This window comes from Stegostoma tigrinum, chromosome 17 (genome assembly GCF_030684315.1).
Source record: "Stegostoma tigrinum isolate sSteTig4 chromosome 17, sSteTig4.hap1, whole genome shotgun sequence".
Lineage (NCBI taxonomy): Eukaryota > Metazoa > Chordata > Chondrichthyes > Orectolobiformes > Stegostomatidae > Stegostoma > Stegostoma tigrinum.
The window spans coordinates 51,033,037-51,058,447 of NC_081370.1; the positions used below are offsets into that span (position 1 = coordinate 51,033,037).

General features: G+C 41.3%; 1 protein-coding gene across 1 annotated transcript in view; it reads right to left on the reverse strand.

The window, feature by feature from the left end:
- Nucleotides 1-25,411, reverse strand: part of cstpp1 (centriolar satellite-associated tubulin polyglutamylase complex regulator 1) — a 290,003-nt gene that overhangs the window by 77,584 nt on the left and 187,008 nt on the right. Inside the window, exon 5 of the mRNA XM_048545045.2 lies at nucleotides 962-1,047. Coding sequence (XP_048401002.1) covers nucleotides 962-1,047 — 86 coding nt within the window. The remainder of the gene's footprint in view (nucleotides 1-961; nucleotides 1,048-25,411) is intronic.

The following is a 25,411-nucleotide window of genomic DNA, read 5'->3' on the forward strand; positions in this document are numbered from 1 at the left end:
TGGCTGGATAGATCATATAATTTCTATTATTTAACATGGCGGTCATTCACTGAAATAAGAACACACAGGTTGTAGATTTTCCTTAACAATCAGACAAAACTTTATTACACAAAAGTTAAAATTTATACATTAAACTATCTAAATATAGAGCTCATTTTGAAAGATCTTAAAACGCACAGCAAAGCAGTGTTTCTATTTCCCTTCGCTATCACTTTACAGCTATTCAAATCCAGAAAAATTACCACTCCATATCAAATCTTTAAGTTTGACTTAACTGCTTCTCACCTGTTGTTTTCTGTCATGAAGTTTAACATGAATAATGACAAAACTGAACGCTTATACCTTGTCAGTAGTTTCCCAATCCATGGATTTCTAACCAAATATTCTTGGTCTGGAAATTTTACACGCTTAATTTTTACATCTGAACTGTCCCATATTCTTTTTTAGGAAATAAATTATATTTGCTTCTGACCCCAGTCAGGTCTCCTCCAAAGCTATCTAAAAAGCTTTGATTCTCTGGGTTTTGCTAAGCAATCTTGATCCTCCTAAAGCAAAATCAAGTCAATGCCTTCAATGTTTACCGTCTCTAGCAAACCCCACAATATCAGCAATCTTCCATTAACTGTCCGTCAGTTTTATGTCACCTACTCTCTGATATACTGCATTAGATCACTGGTCTGGAAAGGACTTTCTGACTTTGTTCTTTTTTAAACCCTTCACAAGATTAATCCACACCCATTTGCCACTAGTTTAAAATCCAAATTCTAGAAGTGATAATATATATTATATTTCTATAAAATAAATACGCCTAAACAAAAATCAAACACAATTCATTGTGCTTACACAATGTATAGGGAAATCAGTGGTACATTCAACCCTTGAGCGTGTGCCATCATTTAATGAGATCACAGCTATTCATTGACCCCTAATGAAATGAATGGGCAATGAGTCCTGAACTCACCAAAATAGTATAACTGAATCTGGAGGGCATATATAAAGTCCACGAATGACATTGGGCAGTCCATCGCGTCATCCATTAGAACAATCCTGCAACAAGTCAAAATAATTAAAAAGAGATTGAGATATTCCTAAATTCACAAGATGAACAACCTAATTATATTAGAACTGGCGGTTCAAGAAATAATTTTTTGAAACTGTTAACTATTTAAATTCACCTTCTTGCCAAAACATATTAAACCAGTGTGATTTTTATTAATTAGCCAATTTATTCTAATATAAATCAATAAACATAACAAGTAATATTATTAAAACCCTATTAGTGTAATCAACCATATCATGTCAAGCAACGCTGAAAATAAACTAGCTTATTTTTATTAATAATTAATATATATTCATGAGACTGCTAAATAATTAAAAGTGTGTATCGGAATGTAATAAATAATTTATTTCAGCAGCAAAGTGAAGACCTGAGAAGTTGTGTTTGTTAAAACTACATGTCAAATAGGTTTACTGTAAAGCTGGAAAGTGCAGCATTTTTATAATGGTCCAGATCATCTGATTAGTGATAAGGCTGAACAAACTTGGCTGACCGTGATCTAAATTATGCCTGCCCTTTTTACACTTTTTATGGTCGTCCTGCCTCAGCAGCAGGGCGCAGTCACCATCAGACAACAACATGAAGGAGGCAATGGTATAGTTGTAATGTCGCTGGGCTAGTAATCCAGGTCCTGGGGATAGTGGGTCAAATCCCACCATGGCAGACGGTGAAATCTGAATCAATAAGGAAAGAAACAGGAATCAAAAGCTACCCTAACAGTGTTGTAAAAACCTTTTCTGATGAAGGGTCTAGGCCTGAAATGTCAACTTTTGTGCTCCTAAGATGCTGCTTGGCCTGCTGTGTTCATCCACTCCACACTTTGTTATCTTGTAAAAACCAGTCTGTTTACTAATATCCTTAATGCAGGAAATCTGCCATCCTTGTGTGGCCAACAAATGACTCTAGACCCACAGTATTCTGGTTGACTCTTAACTGCCATCAGGGAAGTTATAGATGTGCAATAAATGCTGGCCTAGCCAGAGACAACCATGTCCCATAAATAAGTTCAAAGCAAGCTTGGCAAGTTGTAGAAGTGCCAAGAACACAAACTTCTTTGATGTCAGCAGTGGAAGGAATAAGATTGACCCTGGATATCGAGCAGCCTTGTAGTACTGTGGGACTGAATCAGATGGGGGAGGGGTGGCTGTCCATTGATTATTTAATGGGCCAACTGGTGATTGAATGTTGGAGGCAGGATATCTATCTCGAAGGACATGAAGGTCCATCCCAGCCAGCTGCTGACTAAGCAGAGACTGGCAGTTCCCATTGTACTGCAAAGATTAGCGAGATAGGTGGCCACTGATCATACTGCTCTCAGGTGAAGAGGATGGATTGTAGTGGTTCAGGTTGTACTGGAATCTTTGAGGCCTTGGGCAGGAGAAGGCAATCTTGGATAGTTACACCTTGCAGGGGATTTCCAAAATAAAGAGTTGGTTAAAGAGGGTGCCATCCAGACCATCACAATGTCAGCAGATTTGGACTTCAGATTTTTGGCTTTAAGATTTAAATTGCTTAATCTGGTCACTTATAATAGTGCTTTATAAATGTAGTTATTCTGTGAGTCTAACAAAGTCAATAAAACCATTTTGTGCTGCTGCACTAACAATTTCAGGACATTGAACAATTTCAGAACCCTGAAGAACAAGACAATTGTTAAATTAGAAGCGACTCAGTTATACTATAATTGAGGAACAAATAATTAGGAATACAGGAACAGGATGAGGCCATTCAGCCCCACAAACTCACGCTGCCACTGAATGAGGTCGTGGCTGATCCATGCACCTGAATCCCCAAGTCCCTTTGGACATTCAATATGTCGTTAAAGGCTAATTTTACTGTGTTTTCTTTTTAATAATTACAATAACATGTACTTTAAAAAGCTATTGTTAAAGCAAACTGTGATAAAGCCATGAACAGATCACACTCCATACTGGGGTATTATCAGTGTGTAGCCCTTGTGGCCCAAACTCTAGGAACACTGATGAATCCAGGCTTATTCCTGTTGGAGATCAAATGTGGAAAAGATTCAATCAAATTGACTATCATCATTTGGTGAGTAAATTAGTCGCAAGTGACATCTTTTAATTATGGGATCATTTAAAGATTGAATATAAAATAAGCACCAACTTTTTGAGTTTTTCAACTATACCGTGGTAGTCAAAGTGTACTCTTGCCTCAGGCTGGGATTGAGATTGATCCAAGTGTGGACAGTTTTTGAGGACAATTCTCAGAGATCTCTGTCAGCGCAAAAACTGGAGGGGCTCTGTCATAGTAATAGAACCATACAACATGGAAACAGAACCTTCGATCCCACCAGTCAATGCCGACCGTAATCTCAAACTAAATTCGTCCCATCTGCCTACGCTTGGCCCATTTCCCTCCAAACATGTCTTATTCACGTACTTATCCAAATGCCTTTCACAATGTTACAATGTACCTGCATCCACCACTTCCTCTGGAAGTTCATTCCACGCACAACCGAATCTCTGTAAAAAAACAGCTGCCTCTTGTGTCCTTTTTAAACCACTCTCCTCTCATCTTAAGAACATGCCCCCTTCTCTTGAAATCCCCTACCTGTGCGCGAACCAGATTTTGGATATCCAGCTTGATATTTGTCCTGTATTTCTAACACATAAATCTTGCAGATGGAACTTTTTTTTGGCTAAGTGCAACTCGCGTTGAATTGGGAGAAGTGATTCTTGGCTCAAGTGAATAAATTCTCTTACCAAAGCTGCCACATTAATCAGCCTTTCAGTCCTCATGATATCATGTTCAATTTCCTCCATGACTTGCCATTTGTGGAACAATTCACCAGTTGGAGATTCCCGTATTGTCTGGAATCCCTGCAGCTTTGCCACATCTGAAACACCATGAGTCTTGAAGCAAAGTTCTTGATATTTGCTGCGGACATGGCAGATAGGAGAAATCAGTGCCTAATTTTGTGGGCATGATCCTGGAACTCCCGCTGGATGGGTTGGTGCACTTCCTCTTCCCCTTCAGTCTGTCTCTATTCATCCACAGAATGCACCATCATTTCTCCAGCGCCTTACACTCACTCCATCTTTGCCGCTGTACTCACTACCATTGTCACTAAAGCATGTAACATCTTCCCCACTCATCCCAATTGTGACACCACCAACGCAGCATGCCCTCTGCACTGCCTGCTCATTCAATCCGGAAATCTCCATGCTTGTGCCACCCAGTTTTATCTTTCGTAATATTCCCTCTCCCTCATTCCAATAGCAAAACAATCCACAACAGATTTAAAACTAAATTGAATGATTTATTGTCACTTGTATTTAACAAATAAGTACAGTGAAAACTGTAATATGTCACCACATTTCGGTGCCATTTTGAATCATAGAAAGCATTAAGATATAACTAAAATATTACAAAAAACAGAATTCATCTTTTTCCCTTCTTGTGTTCAGACACTAGAGGAATGGGATGTGCCTATCATGGGCTCCAAGCTCTAACAATAATGGGCTCCAGGCTCTCACTATAACAGGTTCCAGATTCTCACTATAACAGGCTCCAGGTTCTCACTATAACGGGCTCCAGGCTCTCATTATAACAGGCTCCAGGTTCTCACTATAACGGGATCCAAGCTTTTACTATAACGGGCTCCAGGTACTCACTATAAAGGGCTCCAGGTTCTGATTATAACAGGCCCTAGGCTCTCACTATAACAGGCTCCAGGCTCTCACCAGAACAGGCTCTAGGCTCTCACTATAACAGGCTCCAGGGTCTTACTGTAACGGACTCCAGGTTCTCACTATAACGGACTCCAGGCTCTCACTATAATGGGATCCAGGTTCTCACTATAACGGACTCCAGGCCCTGACTATAACGGGATCCAGGTTCTCACTATAATGGGCTCCAGGCTCTCGCGATAACGGGCTCCAGGCTCTCACTATAACGGGCTCCAAGCTCTTAGTATAATGGGGTCCAAGCCCACAAAGATCTTGCAATAATCAATTCCAGCAGTTATCCTCCGGGGCCACTACTGCCATTGAGGCCGCTGTATCGTATCTGCCACCAGGAGTACTCCATCGGTGATACACCCTCCATTCCTGTCACGGCCAGGAGGACTGGTTCGGGCCTACCACACAGCTGCAGCTGAAACCCAACGTCTCCAATTCTGAGACAGTAGGAACTGCAGATGCTGAAGAATCCAAGATAACAAGGTGTAGAGCTGGATGAACACAGCTGGCCAAGCAGCATCATAGGAGCAGGAAAGCTAATTCCAATTCTGACCGCAGATGCCACCTGCTCTATCGACACTGCCATGAAAAAAAGGCGAAGAGGAGAGAGAAAACAAAAGGAAAGAGAAAGTTGGATTCGGGTGGCCAAGTGGTCAGCAGCAGGTGGGCTCAGGAGCCCAGGCAACACCCACCCTGCCGTTGTCACCATATTGACCTTGAAAATAGTAAGAAAGAACATTTTACCTGGGATCCTATAGACTAAGGCTCCAGTTCCCAGTGCTCTGATGTCACTATGGCCAAAAGGCCAAAAGCAGTCAAGGCAACTGGCGTGCTTGCCCATCATTCAGTTCCTTGCTCCACTCTCCCTACTCCCACACTCCCATGCATTGCTTGGACTGGTGTGGGAGGCTGCTGTTTCCTTACTATGCTGGGATCCCTTGAGTGGAGACCTGCAATTGATGTTCACTTTCTGGCTGCTATTAGCCCATAGCTGGATGTGCCTCACCACTGGTACAATTGGATGGGGGTCTGGCAGGTTGCCTGTTGAATTCACATCCCTCCCCTCCCTAATTAAACCCACCAGAAGTGGGATGTGGGGAGGCTTGGTTGAACATTAAAGTTCTGAAGCTTTTTTGTGATCAACAACTTTTAAAATGTCAAAGACAAGTAATTGCTTTTGTGAGTTTGTACGACCTCAAATGTTGTGGAATTAAACGTGGGAAAATTGAAAAAGGATTTTTTTAAATACATGCGCAAAATGACACAAACAATAAGGCACATTTTCCAGTACTGAAAATTAAACTCATTATGTTATGCAAACAACAGAACTGGTTGCACATCCCAGTGTGACCAAAGCACTTGGGCACTTTGACTGGAAGGATTTCATTTTATTTAGCGCAGAGCCTGAGCCCCAATCCAAACAGCAATGTGGGCAGTAAAGAGCAATGCGGGTTGCAAATTTACAAGCATACTTAGAGCCTACACAATGCCGTCCCTAGACTTCTTAGTTACAATGCAAGAAGGCTAACATTCAACAATCTGACTGAAGCCCCTGAGAAGCAAGGGACAACTGCAGGGAATTGTCCAATTATTTTTTCCTCTCTCTGACAATGCAGAGCTCATTCTTCAGCAACGAAAAGGTGACTTCACTGAGATAGATACTGAAATCTTGACATGTGATGATCTCTTATCATCACTCAGTCCCTATGGCAATAAGCAGTGAAAGACCTGATCAGATTGCAGGAATAATTCTGGCAAGTTGTGCTCAAGCATCTCAGTGATCAAAAAGCAAATCAATTCTGCTTTACTGGCTCCAATATAATAGCAATTAGTGCAAAGCCACATTTTCAAATTAGATAACAGGTCAGCCTTTCTAAAATTTATCTTTTTAAAACTTTCAGTATGACTTTCCTGTCATATCTCTTCAATATTTGATAGAAGTGGAAAGCAAACACGAAGAATGCTGGAGAAAATCCGCAGGTTTGGCTGCCACAGTGGTGGGAGAGAAACAGAATTAATGTTTTGAGTCCAGTATGATACTTCTCCAGGACTGTAGTGGATGAAATAGAAATAGAATCACAGAATCCCTACTGTGTGGAAGCAGGCCATTCAGCCCATCAAATCTGCATCAACCTGCTGAAGAGCAACCCACCCAGAACCACCTCTCTACTCTATCCTTGTAATCCTGCATTTTCTATGCATAATCCACCTGGCCTGCACATCCCTAGACACTATGGGCAATTTAGCATGGCCAATCCACATAACTTGCACATCTTTGGGTTGTGAGAGGAAACTACAGCACCCAGAGGAAAACCACACAGATATTTGGACAATGTGCAAACTCCACACAGACAGTCACCTGAGAGCGGAATTGAACCCAGGTCCCTGGCAGTGTGAGGCAGCAATGCTAACTACTGAGTCATCGTGCCACCTGAATAGGATTTACCCAGGAAGTCAAGCAGTCTTGTAGTGTTATGGGTCAGATTTAAAGAGGGGAAGGGTTGTAGTTTCTAATTGATTATTTAATGGGCCACTTGGCTATTAATTGGTTGAAGGCAAGGAATCTGTCTCTAAGCAACTTGAAGACCCATCTCAAATGGTACTGACTGATCATCAGCTGGCAGTTCCCAATGATACTGCTCTCAGGTGAAGAGGTGGTGTGCTATGGTAGATGGATGAAATTCTGAAGGACAAATATCTGAAAAAGAGCGATATCATACTTAGAACCCTAACTCTGTTTCGTCGCCACAGATACAGCCAGACCTGCTGAGTTTCTCCAGCATTGAGGTTATTGACTTGCTCGCCAAGCTGGCTAGGTTTTGTTCGGGCATTTTGCCACCATGCTAGGTGACATCATCAGTGGAGCCTCCAATGAAGCAATGTTATTCTACTCGGCTTAGAATTTATACTGTCCGGTCCGTTATGGTGAGCACTGTCATTTCCGGTTTTGATCTGTATGGGTTTGTATATGCGGTCCAATTCTATGTGTTTGCTAATTGAAGTATGGCTGGAGATCCATACCTCTAGGAATTCCCGTGCATGTCTATGTTTGGCTTGGTCTACTATGGTTACTTTGTCCCAGTTAAACTGATGGCCTTCGTTGTCTGAATAGTTCTTCGTTGTCTTGGGTGTCTTCTTGTCAGTTCTGATATGTTTCTGATGTAGGGAAGTGTGGTCAGCAGGTAAGTATGTTAGGTCATACTGTGTGCTCTTGTTGTTGTCTGTTTTGTAGGCATCTGTGGATGAAGTTGCAGGGATATCCATTTAAAACAAGGATCTTGCATAAGTGAGATAACACAGTGTGAAGCTGGATGAAGGCAGCAGGCCAAGCAGTATCAGAGGAGCAGGAAAGTTTGACGTTTCGGATCGGGACACTTCTTCAGAAAATCTTGCATAAGTATCCTTCTTCTTCCCAGTGTAGTTCAAGAGTGTTGCAATGTGTCCTGGCCCATTTAAACAGTGTCCTAATGCAGTTTTGCTTGGGGACATTGAGGTGGTTGCTGTGGAAATGGAGGATTTGATCTGTATAAGTTGCTTTTCTGTATACTGAGATTTGGAATTCCCCATTTATCAATCATTCTACCTTAACATCCAGAAATGGAAGCTGATTGTGAATTTAATCCCTGTGAATACGCTGTTGATGAGGTCATGAATCTCTTCTAATTTGTTGCGTTTATGGCTACATAACGGACAACAACAGGAGGTCACAATACGACCTGACACACTGACCACACTTCCCTACATCAGGAACATATCAGAACTGACAACAAGACTGCTAAGACCACTAGGAATCATGGTGGCTCACAAAGCCGTAGCCACTCTACAACAAACACTTATAAAGATCAAAGACTCCATTCCCACAAAATGCAGAACGAATATGGTTTACAAAACACCGTGCAATGACTGCCATAAACATTACATCGGACAGACAAGAAGGAAACTAGCCATCACAGCACACGAACATCAGCTAGCAGCAAAACGGAATGAACTTTCCTTAATATCGGTACATTCAGACAATGAAGGCCATCATTTTAACTGGGGACAATGGCAACCATAGTAGCCCAAGCCAAACATAGACACGCACGGGAATTCCTAGAGGCATGGTTCTCCACCAACACTTCAATCAACAAACACATAGAATTGGACCCCAAATATAAACCCATACAGAACAAAATTGGAGATGACAGTGCTCACCATAGCGGATCGGACAGTATAAATTCTAAGCGGAGTAGAATAACATCGCTTCTTCGGAGGCTCCACTGATAATATCACCTAGCACGGTGATGAAATGTCTGAACAAAAACAAGCCAGCTCGTCGAGCAAGTCAACAACCTCACCCACACCCCGAGCTACAGACATTTACCAATACTTTCTCCAGCATTTTCTGTTTGCTTCTGATTTCAAGTATTTTCGCTTCCATTAAATATGTAATTGGCATTTATTGTTGGTTCCTCACAAGTTGGCAATATGTATATGACAGTTATTACTGTCAACGCTCTCATTAGACAGAAAGCAGTAGAGGTTTATGACAGTGACACAAAGGTTGAGGAATTTCATTATGAAGATTGATTGAAGAAGTGGAACTGTTTTCCTTGGAGGAAAAAAATCTGACTGAAGAATCCAAACTCATGAAAAGTCTGGGCAGAGTAAATAGGAAGAAAATGTTCCCACTCATGAAAGGATCGAGAACAGAGGGCACAGATTTGAAGTAATTCGAAGAGAAATAAAAATTCACTCAGCGAGTCTAGAATGCACTACCAGGTAGCATGGTAGAGGCAAGTTCAATTGAGGCATTATAAGGTAATTAAATAGTTACTTGAAAAGGAACAATGTGTAGGTTTACAGGGAGAAAGCAGGAGTGTGGCATGAAGTGAGATTCTCATTTTGAGAGCCACAAGCAGTGGGCTGAATGGCCTCCTTCTGAACTTTAACAATGATGTGACCCTGTGAACTGTTCCAGTGTTTGATGTCAATTAATACTGAATGTAGATGTTCTTCCTGTTGTGTATACATCAGGGATGTGATGATGCAGTTTCTAATGAATAGTAGCAGCTGCAGTTGATCATAGAGACCAACAGTATCCTTTCACTCTTTTTTATCCTTGATGTAGAACAGGCTAAACTGACAGAGTTAGCAGATACTTTGAAGGCAAAAATAAAAACACATGGCCATGTAAGGAGAAGTGATTATGCAGCGTTTGGAAATAGAAGAAGGTTTCCTGGTATTTAGATGCCACATACAGAATTAGTTGAAACATAGTCAGGAATGAGAAAACTTGATTAAGAGTGAATGAATACTAACTGGGAAAGTTGAGCTCGAAGAAAAAGACAGAAATAGAAATGAAGACTTGAATTTGAAGAAAAAGAATGGAGTGGAGAAATGAAAAGCTCATTTGAAAAGATAGATGTGCAGACAAAGTGGTTAAAAAACATTCAGACCTTCATGTTACAGAGTTTTTTGTCAGGCACAGTATTGACTGTGTATGTGAGTTCACAAGAAGAAAAAGCTTCAGGTTATGAAACTGTTTAAAAAGCAATACTCAATGTTTATGAGCTTGAATAAAATTTTGAAGCACAAGAGAAAACCTAATTAGGCAAGGGAAAAAAATCGATACTTGGCCTATGATTTCAATGATTGCAATAGAAGAATTTTTTTGATTTAGATTTAATTTTCATGTGTACTCAAGTACAGGAGTTCGCTGAAAAGTGTACAATGCCGTCACACACAGCACCATCATTGGTACAGGGGTACGTAGGTACAAAAATCTTAGTAAAAGTTAGAATCAAAGTTGAAAAGTTAAGCATTGAAGACTACCATAGTATAAGTGGAAAAATGCAGAGAAATAAGGTAATAGCTAACATTAAAATCCTTCTTAATATAAACTAGAAAAATAAAGCAATGAAGTTAAAAGTTCAACAGTGTTTTCTGAGTGCTTAGCCATTATGGGGCTCCAATCTCTTCTACTCAGCTTGCTCTCCAGGAGACTTCCACTGCCTGTTTTCAATGCTGCTGCCAATGCTGATACTAGGGGCATTCCATCGCCACTCGTTCTTCCTGCGTTGGGCTCAACTCCGAAAGACAAAGTCCACACTCTGAATCCAATGGAGCTGCAATGCCATTGCCGCTGTCGCTGCTTCTGCTGCCTCCGCTGCCTCCAACCTCCTCCTGCTGCGTCTGGAACATGCCTGGGCAGGATCCCCCCCTCAAATCTCCAATTGACGGGTATCCAGAACATGCCTGGGCAGGACCAGCTCTAGGCCTCTGATCTTTAGGTACCTAGAACATTCTCAGGCAGGACCTACTTGCAACCTCTGACTACAAGACCAGCGAACATAAAGGAGATTTTGAACATGAAAGAATTTAGAAATAACATGCCAGGAAGCCTAAAAGCATCTGTAGATTGAACGTTAAATATCAAAAATCAGAGAAGCAACAACGGTGAAGAGACTGTTATTTATGCAGACCATAATCCTTTGATTTTTTTCTCGGAGAAATTTTGGGGCAATAAACTTACAGATTTTTAAGGAGAGTTTAATCCACCAGCCTTACAATTTAGAAATCTCTCATATAAATGGGAAAGATAATGCTGTAACTGATGTTTTTGTCAAAGCATACATGAAGGTAGCTGAATACGGAGATCCAAATGGACCTATGTAAAATATGGCTGCCATGAAACTCACTGTAGATTTAATCTCAATATATTACTACTCGTAATGCATCACAGAAATAGAGTTATAAAATTATTTTGTCATGAGAAATGAAAATGGCTCTTAAGGATACATTTTCATTCCTCTTTGGGGGAGGAGTGGTGAAAGGTGTCTGATATAACTTTTAGAGTTTGGATTTTAAAACAGTGACATATGCTGTTGGTTGCTTTTCTGAAGAGTTTAAAAAAAAACTGGGTCAAACAGCTTGGAATGGGGACCTAATTACAATGTGCCAGAGAACAGGGATTCTTTCAAGTGTTCATGGAAAATTGCTTTTGCTGTGTTAGTTTATGACACTTGGGGGAAATACTGAAGAACATTAGCATGTTTCAGTTCAGGATGGTCAAGGATTGGTTTCAGTTCAGAAAATCCTAAGGTTTAAATCTTGAACAGAGCTCAGAGGAGTCTTTAGATATCTTAGATCTTAGAAAACATAAAGGTAGATAAATCTCTGGGACCTGATCAAGTTTATCCAAGGACGTTACGGGAAGTTAGAGAGGAAATTGTGGGGCTCCTAGCAGAAATATTTGTATCATCTATAACCACGGGTTTGTGTGTGTGTGTGTGTGTGTGTGTGTGTGTGTGTGTGTGTGTGTGTGTGTGTGTGTGTGTGTGTGTGTGTGTGTATAAATGATTTGGATAAGAATGCAGGAGGCATGGTTAGTAAGTTTGCAGATAATACCAAAATTCATGGTATAGTGGACAGAGAAAAAGATTATCTAAGATTACAGAAAGGTCTCAACTAATTGGGCCACTGGGCTGAGGAATGACAGATGGAGTTTAACTTGGATAAATGTAAGGTATTGCATTTTGGTCATACAAGCAAGGACAGGACTTTTACAATTAATGTTAGGGCCCTGGCTAGTGCTGTGGAACAGAGAGCCCTAGGGGTTTGGATACAAAATTCTTTGAAATTTGCACCACATGTAGACACAGTGGTTAAGAAGCCAATGAGCACACTTGCCTTCATTGCTCAGACCTTTGAGTATAGGAGTTGGGACATCATGTTGAGGTTGTACAGGAGTACGGTGTGCAGATCTGGCTGCCCTGTCATAAGAAGGATGTTATGAAACTGGAGAAGGTTCAGAAAAGATTTGCCTGGATGTTGCTGGGAATGGGCGGTTTGTGATATAAAAATAAACTGGAAAGGCTGGGACGTTTTTCAATGGAGCATAGGAAATTGAGGGGTGACTTAATTGAGGTTTATAAAATCATAAGGAGCACCACAGACCTTTTCCACAGGGTGGGGAGTTCAAAGCTATGGGCCATATTTTTAACGTGACAGGACAAAGTACATGAGGGGCAACATTTTACACAGGGAGGAATGAACTTTCAGAGAAAATAGTGGATGCAGGAACAGTTACAATGTTTAAAAGACATTTGGATAAGTTCATTAATAGGAAACATTTAGAGGGATATAGGCCAAGTGCCAGCAGGTGGGAATAGTTTAGTTTGGGAACATGGTTGGGGCAGACCTAAAGATCTGTTTCCATGCTGTATGATTCTATGATTCTACCTGAAAGGGTTCAGGTTTGCCTTCCAGAAGAAGTATAGTGCAGTTCAGAGCAAGGTTAAAAATCTGCAGGATGTTAAAAACTGAGAAAGCCTCATCTCTCAGGTTTATGAGTATTGATGTAAGAAGGCTTCATGATTCACAAGAAAGAACTAGGAAGAATCAGTTACATTGAACCTAAATATTTGATATTGAAGGACAATGTCTTCTGATGAGCCTCCGTAATGGATAGTATCGGAAGTGGGAATGAGACTTTGTTTCGCTGTGCATTTTTAAGATATTTTAAACTAAATTCTATATGCGGGTAGCTTGGTATTTTTATTTCTGTTTTTGACTTTTGGGTAATACACTTTTGTTTTGTTGATAAAGAAACTCTGCAGCCCTGTGTAACAATGTTTCAGTGATGCCCACCACATTAACTAAACGAAGAAGCAAAATCTTTTAGAGATAGCAGGAACTGCAGATGCTGGAGAATCTCAGATAACAAGGTGTGGAGCTGAATGAAAACAGCAGGCCAGCATCAGAGGAGCAGGAAAGCTGACATTTCGGGCCCAGACCCTTCTTCAGAAAATCATTCAGCAAAATCTTTTAAGCCAGGTTTCATTCTAGGGTCTAACCTGTCAGTTGGGATCATAACATAATTGTTGCCACAAATGAAGATAAATCGTAAATGAAGGAGTTGGTTACATCACCTGTGGGGCAACGTGGCAGTTGATTCAAAGCAGCAACGTCTAACCTCCCAAGGTATATGCTTCTTTCAGCATATCAGGATGTTCTTAAGAAGAACTTCAAACCCATAAATCACACCCGCCTCCACTACCCCACCCCTCTTGCTTGCAAGCTCCATCAGCCTCCCCCAATCCTCATTCAACTGCGACCTGCAGCAGGCACTCCCTCTCTGGTACGGAGGATAATGTCCACCAGCACTATTTGCTCATTCTGCTCTTACTGTTCTTCCTATTCATCAGCTGAGACACATATGGCTGGTTGCCATGTAGGACACGATCCTATGATATGGTGTATCTTAAGGACAGAGCCTCTTTGTCCCTGCCTAGTCAGGGTTTTGGTCAATTTCAGCCTCACTCCCATGCTCCCTCGCTCCCACCAAGGATCAGGGCCATGGATTCAGACTAAGCACAACAGTACACTGATAGACGTTTTAATAAAAAGAAGCAAATTGTTCTGGGTTTGCTATGCTCTGTGCAATATACTGAATAGCTGTGCAGAAGACAAAAGCTACACATGTACCTTTAATCACTGTTATTTGTACTTTTTATACCTGCACATGATATAATTAAAAATATTTTTGGCTTAAGTTATTTTACCCGAAGCGAAAACAGCTTTACATTTTGCTTGCAATGCCACTTCAAATGTAAAGAACCACATCAAAAGATCTGCTGCCTTTTTTTAAATCCAGTAAAGGCAGAAACCTTTCTAACAACAGGAGAATATCCACAATTTACAATTTTCTATGAAATAAAAATACAAATCACTTCAACTGTTTACACCAGTTACAATATCTATATGCTGTGTAGCTAACTTACTGGAGTGAAGTAAATACAGGTTCAGCAGCTGTGTTTAGAACAAAACAGTCTGATTTCAACTTTAATTTTAAACTCTAGTAATGCCACCCAAAGAGCTATATTGCTCTGCATTTTATTATTTATGCCCCCTATAAAAATACTGGGCCAGATTTTGCTGGTGCAGAAGCTGAGCAGCATGTCTTGTTGGTTCGAACTGCTTGTGCATGCTTAGGTTTCAAAACATTTCCTTGGTTATGCTCACAGTAATAGGCCAGATCTTACTGGAGCAGGGCAACTTGAGATGTGCCCTTTTCATGCATCCTTAGGTTTAAAATATTTTTGCCAACAAAATTGTCTGAGAGGTGAGGTTTTTGTTAAGTAGTTCCTTGGGATTGAGGATTCCTTGATTAGTACTGCATGTGGTCTGCAGACAATGCCACATTCAGGGCAAATAGAGCTTCAAATCAGGTGGATGAATCATTTGGAAGTTTGTGTGCTCTCTCTCTCTCGCTCCCTCCAACACCTCGACTTTTCTCTGAATGTTTCCAATAACATTTCCCAAAGTATTCACTACCATCCCAAACAAACCATTTCCATTTTAGCCAGTTGCTAGTCTATGACTTAGCAGTATGTGTAATTGCTTTATGGATGTTCCTTGAGCGCCTCTGAAGCTTTTCCACTGTCCTCTTGAGAATCTGCTCCAGGGCTGAGTTCAGAGCAAAGCAAGTGCTTTGGGTTTCTGGCGTCAGCCACAACATGTCATAGCTAGTGGAAACCGAAAGAACTGTGGATGCTGTAAATCAGCAGCACAAACAAAGTTGCTGGAAAAGCTCAGCAGGTCAGGCAGCATCTGCGAAAGGGAAAAAAAGAGTTTACATTTCAGCACTGGACCCGAAATGTTAATTCTGTTTTTATCTTTCGCAGATGCTGCCAGACCTGCTGAGCTTTTCCAGCAACTTTGTTTTTGTTCACAGCTAGTGGATTTAGTTTTGAGTGATTAGTGCCTCACTTTTGGGAATTTGACTTCGGAGAGTGCTGCAAGGTGTTTGGCACTTCAGTAAACAATGGGGCAATTGATGTATCCTTTTATCAAATAAGATTTGAAAGGTTTGAAAAATAAACAGGGAAATGACTATCAAAGAGTGTGCAGTGGAATATGTCCAATCACTGTCAAATCTGACACAGAAACAGACACAAAGCAAGGGGAAGAAAGATTTGATTAAAAGATGGGAGGAAAAGACAGAAAATAAAATGTGAAAAATTAAAGAGTTAAACTCTGCTTATATTATTGAGGGTGGCACGGTGGCTCAGTGGTTAGCACTGCAGCCTCACAGCGCCAGGGACCCGGGTTCGATTCCAGCCTCAGGTGACTGTCTGTGTGGAGTTTGCACATTCTCCCTGTGTCTGCGTGGGTTTCCTCCGGGTGCTCCAGTTTCCTCCCACAGTCCAAAGATGTGCTGGCTAGGTGAATTGCCCATGCTAAATTGCCCATTGGGTTATAAGGGGATGGGTTTGGGTGGGATGCTCCAAGGGGCGGTGTGGACTTGTTGGGCCGAAGGGCCTGTTTCCACACTGTAGGGAATCTAATCTAATCTTAAAACAAGTAAAGAGATCCCACATTTTCTGGCACGCTCTCTGGTTACTGGGGTTGTGGGAAGGGGTTTGCAGTGGTATGGAGTGGTGTTGACAGCAAGGCAGAAGGACGGCTTCTTGAGGACACCAGGTCCTAATGAGGAACACTTACCCACTGGAGACTGTGAGCAAACATGATAGTACTTGTTGAGTAACAGCCTGAGATGGCAAGTTCCATATGAGTGACAGAATGTTGAGGCACATTGTGACCTTTTAATAGCCTCAACTGGCCCCCAGGCAGGAAGACTGCTTACAAAGCTTCCAGCTCCAGTCCTGATTTCAGGAGGGAAGTAGGAAAATAGCTCATTTGCACACTACTGCCTCCTACCTGATTAAAAGGCCATTCAGCCTCTGAACCTACCTTCAATGGGCAAACTAAATTTAGCCCACAGTATCTAAACCAGACCATATGTTGATTTGATTTATTACTGCCATGTGTACAGAGTTATGGTGAAAAGTATTGTCTTACGAGCTTTACAGGCAGATCGTTACAATAGTTGGCATATTTAACTGTTTAAAAGTTAGAATATTTCATGTCAAAACATGCACAGAAAGCAAGGGGGAGAAAAAACAATGGAGGCAGTAAGAAAAAGTAACTAAAAATCTGTAATTTTAAAAAATCTAAAGAGCCCAAACTCCACATTTGTAAAAGTTAATTTTGAGTGCCAGAGATTGATAGTGATTAGGATTTACCACAGCTTTTACTATCACTTGAAAGGACATGCTCTCATGTTATCTGGCATATTTAGTGGATGTCTACCAGGTAGCTATTGCAACTTCTTGTGTTTGAATAGTGAATTGGTTCGCTCTTCGTGACATACCAGCATTACAAAGTTTTTGGATATTCTGGGCAACTTACACAGTGATTTCTGCTTAATTACAAGTGCATGAACATGGAAAGTTACTGTCTGATTTACTCCTTATTAATTGTGAAAGCTCATAGCCTCCCCATTATTTTTACTATGAAATCTCGGACTACTTTCATTTGTCAAAGAAATGTGACGTGCCTCTGAGCTTGCCTTTCAGTGAGATCAAAAAGAATCTGCTATAGTTGTTGGCAATGCTCATGGAAAATAACCTGATTCAAGTATTCCTCTGTATGTTGCTAGCTCTCTGATATTCAGCCTCATTGTTTATGGATTCTGAAATGTTCTGTGAGAATGTAAATTGTGGTTAGTACTGTACAAACCACAGTAAGAAAAGAGCCTTTATTAGTTGCGTGTGGGGGGACTCCAAAAAGGTGCAGTGATCATCAGAAAACATCTATTTCTAAAAGGATTGAATTACATCAAACCCTAAAAATAGGTCAATGGATGACACCATGGATTGGAACCAGTTTTCAAGCTCAAGCACCTGGGAAGGATCCAGTACATGATGAGAGGATGAAAATCAGTTACTATAAATGTCACAAGAGCTTGTCAAATGTCAGTTCAGCTTCCAAATGGGTGCAAATATAAACTGTCCTCAACTTGTTATTGGATTGAAAATCTTACTCAGCGTGATAACACGTGCCGCGGCGGAAGGTTTTCATCTTCTCATCATGTGCTGAATTCATCCCAGGTGTCCTCACAAAATTGACAACAATTGGAGAAGTGTAAAGGAGCTTTACTTGCACTGGCTATGTTTTACCTGACCTGAGGCGATCTGATGTTGGCAACGAATGACAAAATAAACACTTCATTCCTTCACACTGAAACATTTCACCTTGCTGAAAATAAAGTTTCATCAGAAATGATAAATTTTGATGACCCTTCTGCTGATGAGCTGAAGTAGTACTTTAACTGTCATTATTAAGGAAATAACAATTTTGTATATTCATTATCATATATTTAATTAATCTCCGTATTAAATAAGAGTTCATTACTGCACCTGATTATTATAATTCAGTTTTATTAGTGTCAAAACCAAACCAGTTGCCCAGTAATCTTCGAGATAATGGGAACTGCAGATGCTGGAGAATTCCAAGATAATAAAATGTGAGGCTGGATGAACACAGCAGGCCAAGCAGCATCTCAGGAGCACAAAAGCTGACGTTTCGGGCCTAGACCTTTCATCAGAGAGGGGGATGGGGAGAGGGAGCTGGAATAAATAGGGAGAGAGGGGGAGGCGGACAGAAGATGGAGAGTAAAGAAGATAGGTGGAGAGAGTATAGGTGGGGAGGTAGGGAGGGGATAGGTCAGTCCAGGGAAGACAGACAGGTCAAGGAGGTGGAATGAGGTTAGTAGGTAGCTGGGGGTGCGGCTTGGTGTGGGAGGAAGGGATGGGTGAGAGGAAGAACCGGTTAGGGAGGCAGAGACAGGTTGGACTGGTTTTGGGATGCAGTGGGTGGGGGAGAAGAGCTGGGCTGGTTGTGTGGTGCAGTGGGGGAGGGGACGAACTAGGCTGGTTTAGGGATGCAGTAGGGGAAGGGGAGATTTTGAAACTGGTGAAGTCCACATTGACACCATATGGCTGCAGGGTTCCCAGGCGGAATATGAGTTGCTGTTTCTGCAACCTTCGGGTGGCATCATTGTGGCAGTGCAGGAGGCCCATGATGGACATGTCATCTAGAGAATGGGAGGGGGAGTGGAAATGGTTGGCGACTGGGAGGTGCAGTTGTTTGTTGCGAACTGAGCGGAGGTGTTCTGCAAAGCGGTCTCCAAGCCTCCGCTTGGTTTCCCCAATGTAGAGGAAGCCGCACCGGGTACAATGGATGCAGTATACCACATTGGCAGATGTGCAGGTGAACCTCTGCTTAATGTGGAATGTCATCTTGGGGCCTGCGATAGGGGTGAGGGAGGAGGTGTGGGGACAAGTGTAGCATTTCCTCCGGTTGCAGGGGAAGGTGCCGGGTGTGGTGGGGTTGGAGGGCAGTGTGGAGCGAACAATGGGAGTCACGGAGAGAGTGGTCTCTCCGGAAAGCAGACAAGGGTGGGGATGGAAAAATGTCTTGGGTGGTGGGGTCGGATTGTAAATGGCGGAAGTGTCGGAGGATGATGCGTTGTATCCGGAGGTTGGTGGGGTGGTGTGTGAGAACGAGGGGGATCCTCTTAGGGCGGTTGTGGCGGGGGCGGGGTGTGAGGGATGTGTTGCGGGAAATACAGGAGACGCGGTCAAGGGCGTTCTCGATCACTGTGGGGGGAAAGTATCAGCACTAGTTTGCTTTACCTATTTAAAAGAACTAACAATGAATTTTGTGCCTGTTAGAATGTTGATTGATTGTGCCAGGGAATGGAGCAACTTCTTGTTTTGAAGGACCCAAAGTTTAAACAAAGTTCTTTTGGGTCACATGCAAGGGCAATCAGGCCCCAATTATGCTTCAGTTATTGAGTGTGGATCAACAGCTGATGTGTTGATTTGCAAATTGGCAGTACTTCGAAATATTGGTTACTGTGGATCTGCCACAAATGAACCTTGTGAGTATATATGCCTGCAGGCACAGAAAACCTCCCAGTCAATAGATCTTAAAAGTAGGAGAGAATGGGCCTAATTTTGTAAAGTAATCTCCCCATAAGTATGTAAGTGTGGGATGAACCACGAACCCATTTTCACCAATCCTTAGCACCATATTGTAGGTAAGACACAGCGAATCTCATCGTGGGAACAAGCTTTCATTGGGTTTGAGGAGGATAACATGTGGCAGTAAAATTGTCCAACAATTTGGACAGAAGCAGAACTCATGGTGTTTTTGTGGTGTACTGGCAATGGACATTTTTCACAAATGCCATGTTAATGTGTTATTCTTACAGTGTGATTTCTCAGCAACTTCTGTTCCATTGTACCTTAAAGGAGTTTGATGAAATACCATTCTAAGTATGCATTTGCTCATTTATAGTAAAACACACTTAGTGTTAATGGTTTAGATGGGGTGGATTTTATAAAATGTGTTCAGGAAAGTTTCCTCAAGCAATATACAGAGGGTCCTTCTCAGGAACGGGAAAACATCAACCTACTTTTCGGAAATTGGGCAGGATAGGTGACTGAGGTGACAGTGGGGGAGCACTTTGGGACCAGTGACCATAGTTGTATTAATTTTAAAACAATTATGGAGAAGGACAAAACTTGTCCACAGATTCAAGTTCTAAACTGGGGCAAGGTGAATTTTGATGGAATTTGACAGGAGCTTGCAGGGTTTGATTGAAGTATTTTGCTTAATCGGCAAAGGAGTCTATGGCAAGTGGGAGGCCTTTAAAGTGTGATAGCTAGAGTTCAAGCTCTCTATGTTCCTGTGAGGGTGAAGGGTAAAGTTGGCAGGATGAGGGAACTCTGGATGACAAGAGATATTGAGGCTTTGAACAGAAAAAAGGAGGCAAGGCTCAGGAACAGGTAGCTGGGATCAAAGGAATCCCTGGAGGTATATAGCAAATACAGTTTACTGAAGAAGAAAATCAGGAAGGCGAAAAAGGGCCATAAGATAGCTTTGGCTGAGAAGATTAGGGTAAGTCCAAAGAGATTCTTTAAGTATATTAAAGGAAAAACAAACCAGAGAGAGAATAGGATCTCTGAAGGACCAAAGTGGATATGTTTGTGTGAAACCACAGGAGATGGGGCAAGCTCCACAATGAATACTTTTCCCCTGTGTTTAATGTGGAGAAAGACATGAAGGCTCAGAAACTTGGAGAAGTTAGTGACGATTTCTTGTGTACAGTCGATATCACAGTACAGGAGATGTTGGAAGTAATAGAATGTACAAAGGTGGATAAATCTCCTGGTCCTGGACAGATATAGCCAAAAGCTCCGCAAGATGCTAGAGAAGAAATTGCAGGGGCCCTGGCTGATATATTTGCATTATTGTTAGCCACAGGTGACCACCCCAGAAGACTGGAGGGTAGTGAATGTTGTGCCCTCATTCAAGAAGGACTGCAAGGAGAAACCTGGGAATTATAGACCAGTAAGCTTAACATCTGTAGTAGGTAAGTTACCTGAGAAGATTCTGAGGGATAAGATATCCACACATTTAGAAAGACAGGGTTTGATTAGGAGTAGTCAGCATGGTTTTGTGCATGGGAGATCATGCCTCACAAATTTGTTACAGTTCTTTGATTCGGGTAAAGTCGTCAGAGAAGGGTGGTAGATGTGGTCTACATGGATTTCAGTAAGGCCTTTGAAAGGTTCCACATGGTAGGCTGCTCTGGAAGGTTAGATCACATGGAATCCAGGGAGAGCTGGCAAACTGGTTTGACGGTAGGAAGCAGAGAATAATAGTGGAAGGATGCTTGTTGAACTGGTGGCCTGTGATTAGAGGCATGCCTCAGGGGTCGGTGCTGGGCCCATTGCTGTTTGTTCTCTATATTAATGACTTGGATGAGAATGTATAAGGCACAATTAGTAAGTTTGCAGGTGACACTAAAATAGGTCGTATCGTGGACAGTGAGGAAGATTATCAGAAATTGCAGCAGGATGTTGATCAGCTGGGGGAGTGGGCCTAGAAATGACAAATGGAGTTTAATATAGATAAACATGATGTGTTGCATTTTGGAAAGTCAAATCAAAGTAGGAGTTTCAAGGTGAATAGTAGGGTGTTAGGGAGTGTACTGGAACAGAGGGATCTTGGAGTTCAGGTATACGGTTCTCTGAAAGTGGGCTAAAAGGTAGACAGTGAAGCGGACTTTTGGCACACTGGCCTTCATCAGTCAGGGCATTGAGCACAGAAGCTGGGAAGTCATGTTGCAGTTGTACAGGATGTTGGTGAAGCCACACTTGGAGTACTGTGTTCAGTGTTGGTCACCTTGCTACAGGAAGGATGTTATTAAACTGGAAAGAGTGCAGAAGAAATTTACAAGGATGGCGCCAGGATTCAAGGGACTGAGTTATACAGAAAGGTTGGACAAGCTGGGACTTTATCCTTTAGATTATAAGAGATTGAGAGGGAATCTTATAGAAGTGATTAAGATCATGAGAGGCATGGATAGAGTCAATGCACTAAGTCTATTTCCCAGGGTTGCGGAAATGAGGACTAGAGGGCATCAGTTTAAGGTAAGCGGGGAAAGAATACATGGTAACCTTTTTACGCAGAGGGTGGTACACATATGGAATGAGTTGTCAGCGGAAGTGGTTGAGGTAGGTGTATTTAAAAGGCATTTGGACAAATACATGGATAAGAAAGGTTTAGGAGGATATGGACCAAGTGCAGGGAAAGGGGTTAGAGTGGATGGACATTTTGGTTGGCATGGGCAGGTTTGAGCCGAAGTGACTGTCTGTGTGCTGTTGGACTCTGATTCTGCGACATTCTTAATTGGCTTAGAGCAGTGGAAAACAAGATTGACCCAAGTCCAGACTTTAAAATGGCATGACACGAGTACAAATAGATTTGCGGGGAAAAGGACTGTTTCAAAACATGATTCCACTCTTAGCGGCCCCTGGGCAGTGTAATCTGCAGAAACACAATGGAGTCAAAATAATCAGAAGACGCTGGTGTTAAATTTCTACTTTTTAAAATATTCCTCTGTGCCATGGCATCAATGCCTTTACCACAAATTTGAGATGTATATTTGATAATCTGTCAGATCCTGCCTCTGATCATTCCTGTAAGTACATAAGGGAGTATTGAGTTACTGCTCAGCTTATGTTTATAAACAACAATCACTTGATCTTGGGCTGGTAATAATAAAAGCTCACACTGTGTTTAAAAGATAAGTGCATTCTGTACTCTCACAGGTGCCACGTGCATTTCCTCTGCCTACTGTAAGCATGCCTGATAAACATTCAAATGACAAAAGGTCCTTTATTTAACAGGAAATATATAACTGAACTGTATTTAATATTCATGATAGATTTTTATCCCCCAAATTGCTGTCTAAAGCATCAAAAATAAATTGCAAAATTTTCTGTCAAAATGGGGGTTATTTTAACCTTATTAGTTAGGGGAGCAATGAAAGGTGTATGGTATATCTGTATAAATATTATTTTTCTTAGAGCTTATATTTTAAACTCGTGGCATGTGGATGTTGGTCTAAATTTATGAAAGGTTTAGGAATTGACTAGGTCAATTTTTCTGGAACCGCAATTTTAAACCAGTGTAAGTAAGTGAACAGATGATGACAAGGTTCCCCGGAGTATTATTGGAAGTTTGTTTATGGAGATTTATGACAGGACAGAGAAAACCTTGGGAGACGTTCTACATTTAGAATAATCAAAGATTGATTTTACATTAGAAGAGTCCAGAGGTTCTAAGTTTTTTGGGCAGTTCGAAGGAGATGTGACTGAAACCAGATGCAAGTATAGCCACTTTTAGAAAAAGGATATTGTTCATATCAGTTAAGGAAAATGGTTACCTAAGTGAAGGTGTATAGTTTGTGAAAATTCTAGCTTAGGAGGTTTTAATAAGAAAATTGCACTTTTTTTTCAAAACTGAGAAAATCTAAGATCTCAATTGAGTGGAGAAAATGTTTGAAGGAAAAGCTTTCAAAGCTCACTGGACAGAAACTGAGAAAACGTGATGGGGAAGGAATATTTCTCTGGCTTTTGAGTAATTGTAAGATGATGGTGTGGTGAGTAGGTAGGATTTTGTTGTGACATGTATTTTGAAATCTTTCAAACTGTGCTATCTTTAGATAGATGGTAATAAATAGCAACAGGACTAGTCAATTTGCTTGTCAAGCTTGCTGGCTCATTCAATACAATCATGGCATATCCAACATTCTACACATCCACTTTCCTGCCCTTTCTCCATAATCCTTGATTTCCCTAATGATCGAGAATCTGTCTGGCTCAACCTTAAATATCCACAAGGACTCTGCTTCCACAGTTCCCTGCAGCAAGGAGTTCCAAAGATTCTCACTTCTCTGAGAGAAGAAATTCCTCCTCATCTTAGTCTTAAATTGATGCCTCTTTATTCTGAGCCTATGTCCTCTGTTCCTAAATAAAAACTGAAAGAACTGCAGATGCTGTAAATCAGAAACAAAAACAGAAATTGCTGGAAAAGCTCAGCAGATCTGGCAGCATCTGTGAAGAAAGATCAGAGTTAACATTTTGGGTCCACTGATCCTTCCTCAGAAGTCCCTCGGTTCCTAGACTGGGCCTAGCTTAAGATGCCTTGTTTCATTTTTCCCTCTTTTGTGTGATAAAATTCTGTTTTATTGTTCAAACCAAATTTGCAACCTTCTGTATTTATGTCTCAGTGAGACAGCACCACATTATATTAAAAATTAAAATATGATATATATCAAGCCTGATTACATTCTGGGATCTGATTTGTCCAGTGGGAACATCAGTTGGGATCATGGCAGAGGGAATCATTGTTTTGTGATAACATCACGGGATTAATAGTAGAGTGGCTCAGATTAATTCTTTAGGGCATAGCTTTCAATTTTACATTCAATCAATTACATCTGGAGTTGAAAAGGTGATCATGAAACTATTATTCATGTAAAAAAAGTCTGGTTTACTGGTCATTTAAGGAAGTAAACCTGCTTTCCTTAGGTAGTCAGCCTACATGTGACTCCAGGCTCTCAGCATTGTGAATGATTCTTAACTGCCATTTGAAATGGCCAAGGAAACCACTGAATTCAAAGGTATTCAGGAACGAACAACAAATGCTAGTCCCATCAGTGATGCCTAATCTCATTAAAGAATAAAGAAAGAGAAGTCACTGAATTGACAGTCGGAATGTCAGAAAACGAGATATTTCTCTGTCCTTTTGCAGAGTCACATTTTTCACCTATTGGGAAAGAGGAGACAAAATTATAATGTCTGGTTCGTCCATTGGCTATGCTGACCATTAAGTCTCTCGGTTAAGCAGCCAACTTATTTCAGCATAAACCTGAGCCATGAGTTGTTTCATTCTCTTTAGTTAGATCTCCTGCTGTGCTGAAATCTCTGCAATGGGCTAAAAAATTTTCACAATTTCTTGAACTGTTCAGGTGCACTTAGCTTGCTCAATTTTATTAAGTAAATTAGCTGGTTCCAGAGCCATTGCATGTAAAATCTGTTGATTCTTTTGTGGGATGTAAGCATCACTGACAAAGCCAACATTTGTTGCTTATCTCTAATTACCTCAACTGCTGGGCCATTTCACAGGCATTTAACAGTCAACCACGCTACTGAGGATCTGGAGTCATATGTAGGCCAGAGAGACCAGGCTAAGAAATTTCATTCTTAATGGACCTTAGTGAACTGAGCTTTCATACAATCTTGGATAGTTTCATGGCACAATTACTGGGACTAGGATTTCAATTCCAGATTAATCTATACATTTAATTTAAATTTTGCCATGGTGGGATTTGAACACACATTCTCAGAACATTAGCCTGAGCCTCTGGACAACTAGTCTATTAATTGTGTTGCAGCTTTCTGCA